Source organism: Salvelinus fontinalis, chromosome 15 (assembly GCF_029448725.1).
Source record: "Salvelinus fontinalis isolate EN_2023a chromosome 15, ASM2944872v1, whole genome shotgun sequence".
NCBI lineage: Eukaryota > Metazoa > Chordata > Actinopteri > Salmoniformes > Salmonidae > Salvelinus > Salvelinus fontinalis.
Genome location: NC_074679.1, coordinates 32,824,963 through 32,830,962, shown reverse-complemented (window position 1 = coordinate 32,830,962; position 6,000 = coordinate 32,824,963). Strand labels below are relative to the sequence as shown.

General features: G+C 43.7%; 1 protein-coding gene across 6 annotated transcripts in view; it reads right to left on the bottom strand.

Moving 5' to 3' along the window:
* Positions 1-229: 229 nt before the first annotated feature.
* Positions 230-6,000, bottom strand: part of LOC129811833 (fermitin family homolog 2) — a 123,629-nt gene continuing 117,858 nt past the window's right edge. For 4 of the 6 annotated variants that reach the window (XM_055863483.1, XM_055863485.1, XM_055863487.1 and 1 more), the window contains 4 exons: positions 4,385-4,405; positions 3,459-3,583; positions 3,088-3,229; positions 230-2,890 (listed from right to left, as the gene is read on the bottom strand). In XM_055863483.1, the coding sequence (XP_055719458.1) occupies positions 2,717-2,890; positions 3,088-3,229; positions 3,459-3,583; positions 4,385-4,405 (462 nt within the window). In that variant the 3' untranslated portion in view covers positions 230-2,716. The remainder of the gene's footprint in view (positions 2,891-3,087; positions 3,230-3,458; positions 3,584-4,384; positions 4,406-6,000) is intronic. The other 2 variants (XM_055863486.1, XM_055863489.1) reach the window with 1 other exon arrangement.

Genomic DNA, 6,000 nt, shown 5'->3' with positions numbered 1-6,000 from the left:
AGTCCTGGATATGACGTGACTGCAGCAGTGGGTGGAAGATGGGGTGGTTACGTACTGCCCTCTGGTGGAGACAGGGTAGAATCACCCAAATTTCGATTGTTGCAGATACAGAAAATTACATACTGTAGCTTTAAAGCGGTATCCTGAATGATTTCTGGTCCCCAGTAATCTGTGATCATCACTTCCTCGATGTTTGAATAAGTAGGAATATAATATTATAACTCAAACCTTAAATAAAAAGTATTTTTATTTTTTAAAATAAATGCATTTCTTTGCAGTCTGAAAACAGCAGGCCATGCACTGCTGCTCTGGACATTGGAGGCAAACAAAAAACAACGTTATAGTAGGAAAAAAATAGGCTAAGCTTCCTTCTCTTCAGTTCATTTATGCTCGTTTGTCTCAAACACTAGGTTCTATCTCAACTAAAAGGGTCTCCTTCATACCAAAAACATTGTTCAAAGAAAAGCTACAATGGTGATCAAATCTGAAAATTAAGTGATATATATTTTTTAAAGGCACTGAACAGAGTAAGAGTTTGATAGCATAGGGAGGTGTCATTGGTGAAATTTTACAGAGCTAGAGCGCAAATTCAGTTCCAAAAAAAGGCAAGAACAGAAATTAGCAATGTAATTCTGATTATAGGAGGCAACAAGAAAAAAGTACATTGAAAAGCCCTTTTATCAATGTTTCTGAGTAATAATAATAATATGTAGTGTGAGACAAATCTTCATGAACTTTCTACCAACCTGGAGTTTGAGACTAGTGTTATCTTCATATATAGATCATGTTAAAAACTCAATGAGACCGTAACATTGGCAGGCACAAATCTTCATACTACACAATGTTGACCAATGGCTCCCCTCTTATCTGGAAACAAAAATACACTTCCAAAAAAAAACAAGAATAAAAGCAGCAACAAAAGAACAACTGTACAATTCAATTCAACCTGTGTTTTTACATAAGTTACAAAAAACGAATACTTCATTTAATGTTCCTTCATACCGAGGAAAAAAGAAACCCGGACTTTGCATAATTCATTCTTCAAACTTGGTGACCTATTGCTGGTGCGTAACAATGAAAATGGTACTGAATAATAATAATACTATACGGTGTAAGATAATGAATGGCGATAACGTAAAGAGGCTGCTGCACTTGGGAACGCTGTTATTATTGGTAATATCTCTCCAGCTGTACTATACATGCACAATGCAATGGCAAGGGTATGAGTCTCAAGGCAGAGCTGAGGCCTTTCCTACATGCTGTGGGCATCTGACAACCCTATGTGGCTAGCAGCATGTACCTGAGCCACATCATTTGGCCAACAAGCCTTCATGGCACCACATGTTCCATGACAATAACATACTCATTCGCATTTTTAGTAATTACCTCAGAACTTGTCAACAAGATAACCATAAAAATAACTTCTCAAACAGAGTATCCTTCAGTGACCCCTTCTAGATGATCAAGCACCACACTGACATATTTTAGCTGTAAGAACTAGGCATGGTTATTCAGGTGTTTACAGAACACATTGTAGGACATTCACCCTGGTTGAGCTCTGTGAATATTCAGAACCTGTTTTGCTGACACACTAACTAATGCAGACAACAGGAAAGCACTACTGTAGGTGTGCACCAAGGCTTGTTTCAACTCTTAAAGCACACTACTGAACACAGGGGAGAGGAAACTGCCACTGGAGGTATGCTCAGACAAAGAAAACACTGTAAAAAAACAAAACAAATTAATTTAACTACTACAGCTTATTCAGGGATCATATGTACACTGGAGAAGTGCTTACACGTGACTTCATATGGACTAGTTAGATCAAGTGAAAATCCTTCATTGGGTGGAGAGGACACAGTGCCCAAGTCTCTCCATGAGCTATGCGTTCCTCAGCCTTTCATTAATGACGGAAGGAAATTACCCCATATCACTTCCTGTCTCTGCCGAGGAAGTAAAAGTGTGTCGCCGTTTCGCCGATACTCTTACTGTGGTGATTGCTACTGCCTATATTTATACAATACGTGAGAGTGAAGTGGCACTCCGCAGCATAAATTAGACAAAGTATCATATCACAGGAGTAGCATGTGAGGCAAACCACAGGCCACTTCAAAAACTAAGTAGAGCGCCACATCTTACTAAAATGCTAAATTAAAACAGGAAAACAAAACAGGGATAAATAAATTATGTGATTCTTCATTAACACTGATACATGATTTTGTGGTCTGGTCGGATTACGATGACGACGTAGTGGAGTAGCTGACGGGCCAATTTGATCAGTTCCTTCAGGTGAGTCGGAGTGGGGGGGGGGGGATTTAGAAAGAGTCTTTGTGAGAGAGAGGCCTCCTGACATGTGATACTTTCTCATGGACGTAGCTTTGTGATCACTGCTTGAGGAAGTAGACGATGTCCCCTGTGCATTGGAGAGGGATGGGGGAGCCACAGGCAGGGTTTGGAGTTCAGAGATCATCTGGGCTGCAGCATTGCGCAAAATATTAGTGTTTACAAATACCTTTGTTAGCATTAACACAACAAAAAATAAAGGGTGTCAGCTTCTTAACAGCAATAACGATAGTGGGCGGCCGTGTGGGCCTCTTTAGCACAGTTCCAAAATAAAACCATCAAAAATATATAACAAATAAAATAAACTCATAAGATCTAGTCCCCACCCTCCCTCCCCTCTTGACCTCTGACCCCTGGCACAGGGTAGTCAGACTCAGACCCAGCCGCTGGTCAGCTTGTAGAACATCTCCTCATCCAGAGACTCGTTCTGGTCCTTGGCGCGCGTGGACAAGAAGATGTAGCCTCCGATGAACTCATGTACCACCTTACAGTCCACCTCCGCACAGATGAAGGCCAGGCTGGGCTCATCTGCAAACTCCACCGTCACCTAGGGCACAGGGTGATCACACAGTCAAAACCATAGGACTTTACTGACAATTCATTTAGGAAAGATGTGAAAGATTTACATGTGAAATGCCATGTTAAGATGATAAAGCGAAAACAAACTGACGGTGACTCTGTTTAGAGTATTGAATACGTTGTCTCAAACAGTTTTTTTCCTGGTCTAAAAGCTGAAATTTGTACCATCTTGATCTCCCAGTTGACGTTCCACTGCTTCATGTTGGCGAACCTCCAAGTCTTGATGGCGTCTCCGGTGTTGGCGTCCATCCGGATCAAACGGTTGTAGGTGATGCCGATCAGCTCATCCCGCTTCCCGCCCTGGAATCTGGGAATGACAGAGAATTCCAAGTGAGCTCACTGCTTGGGATGTGGTTCTTGGAACTAATATGCTTGCTATGGATTTCAACCATGCAACTTTGTATCTGACAAAAACATTTCTGTTAGCCATAAAACAACAAGTCCAAAAACACAAAGACACCGAGAGAGGCAGACAGAGAGACACAGACTTGGGAAAATGTCTGTTATTTTCTGTATGAGGAAGAAGAGGGACTCACTTGGCCAGGAAGTGAGTGATGCCAAACTCGGGCAGGGACTGCCACGCCTGGATGAAGCGCATCTTGGCCTCGATCAGACTCATCTGGGCCACGTTCTGGTGTGCCTCCAGGATCCGGGCCGAAATCTGATTAACACATATCGAAAGGCTGTTGAACACGTGACACACAAACACCACCTCCACTCTGAAACCAAACCCCAGACCAGGGCTGTTCAATGTTGGTCCTGGAAGGCTGAAACACTTCTGGTTTTCATCCTCCCTTTTTAATAAGGGACTAATTCAGACATGGGACACCAGGTGAGTGCAATTCACTACCAGGTAGAAACAAAAAAAATATGTTTTTCAGCCCTCCAGGACCTGAATTGAACAGCCCTGCCCTAGACACAGACATTGGCCTACTGTGCACACATGGCCCCACCCTCACCACACTAAAACCACGCTATAAACCCCCAAACACAAAGACACCTCCCCGTAAATATAGGAAGGCACACAAGATCACCGAACTAAAGTATGAACCAACAGTTGAGATCCCCAGAGGTCAGTCTAAGTCTAATGGCCCATGAAGTGCCTCCCCGCCCCGGCGCAAGTGTGGTTCTTTACAGCCCTAAAGTTGAGTTCGAAGCAGAGCAGCCCAAACCCATGGCGTATGAGTCAGTGGGATGAGGAGTAGGACAAATGCTGACCTGGGTCTTCAGGACAGACTCACCACTTTACCATCTTACTATCCCATTCAGATTGTGTTAGTAGTTGAAGGAGAAATGAGAGGAAATGAGGCTTGAACAAAACTCAATTAGCAATCACACTTGGACTGGGAAGTTTCAGGTTTCCTAAGACTAAAGGTGAAACAAACTAGCTATTGAGACTGTTAAACAACTACTACTATGGTAAATCAACCACGACCCCAAGACAAAGCCATTTTCCACTTACCAGGTCCCTGATATAGCCTGGCTGAAGAGGGAGGGAGGCAGGGATGGAAGAAGAGTGCAAAAGGAGGGGAGGTAGTGAGAAAACAGAAAGAAAGAAAGGAAGATAGAAAGAAGAAAGAAAAACAAGCAGGTGAGAACAAGGCCATCGAGCAAAGAAAATAGCTCCAAAACAAAGGAGCAGAATCTGAATCAGAACAGGGTAAATGAACAGGAGAGTTGAGTCTGTAGGATCATGCAGCAGTCTCCATGTGGAAAGAAAGCAGCAGAATCTGAATCAGAACAGGGTAAATGAACAGGAGAGTTGAGTCTGTAGGATCATGCAGCAGTCTCCATGTGGAGAGAAAGCAGCAGAATCTGAATCAGAACAGGGTAAATGAACAGGAGAGTTGAGTCTGTAGGATCATGCAGCAGTCTCCATGTGGAGAGAAAGCAGCAGCAGTCACAGTACAGTATCTGTCAGGGCAAGCAGAGGGTTTAGTTATCTGGACACAAACGATTAAACTGATTTAATTGATTTACAAGTTTGAAACATTTAATTGGAGTAATTATTTCTTGAAAGACCTGGGTGATAGTTGTTGAAGGTTTTATTTTACACTTAACTAGCTTGAGTACTGTACTGTACTGCCAGCAGGCTTGTGTATGCAATTCCCATTATGTCCGCCAGGTGGTAATACATACCAAGGCATCACACAGCTGTAGTATAGAGAGCTACAGCTCTCTGGATTTGGTTAACTAGCAATATCCTGGGGTTTGTTATTTGGCCTCCCCAGTTTGCTTTCTCTTATGTAAAATTGTATGTTTGGCTAGGAAGTTAAGAAACCATCTAGCCCAACACTCGGCAATCTATAAATTCCTGTGCGTATCTGCTGGGATTAGAGCACAAAGTCCCATGGGGAGGGGAGGGGAGGGGGAGGGGGGGGGGGGTGAGAAGAGGAAGTCCAGTTTGGGGGGGGGAGAGGCAGTACCCTGAAAACATCTCTCCCACAGCACAACTAGCTGACTGACTGACAGAGTGGCTTTTCTCAGCCTAGCTTCCCATTCTGCATTCCCAGGCAGTACTCATGTCTTGAAACTCCCCTCCCAAACACACACAAACTACAGAACAAATTCACAAAAAGCACACAATGCTCTTCAAAACTTCCCTTGCTAATCCCACCACCAGTGGCCCTGTCCAGCCAGAGATGAAAGGAGTGTTTCATGAGGTGCCTTTGGGCCATCCCTTGCTTGCCTAGCTAGGCTCGGTTGGGTTAGAGCTCAGAGCCTCACACTGAGACAGAGACTGGAGATGGGCCAGAACCACAGCCCCATACAGACAGACTGCCCCGCAGGCCTGGGTAAAGAGGCTAGGAGGGGTGAGAATTTGAATGAGATCTGAGTAGGAGGCCCATCACAATACACACTCACACACCTATCCTGTTTATAGGCAGCAATGCCAAATAAACAAGTTTGGCTCTTTCTCATTCCTTTTTTTAGAACAAAAACACAATTTCAATGTGATTCAGTGGACACAGTAATGACTGTTTCAGGATGTCCACTCAGGATAGACATTTCCTGTTTGAAGAGCTCTCCCCCTCCTCCCTTCTCACTCACACATCAGGAGTGGTCTTTCCCCATGCT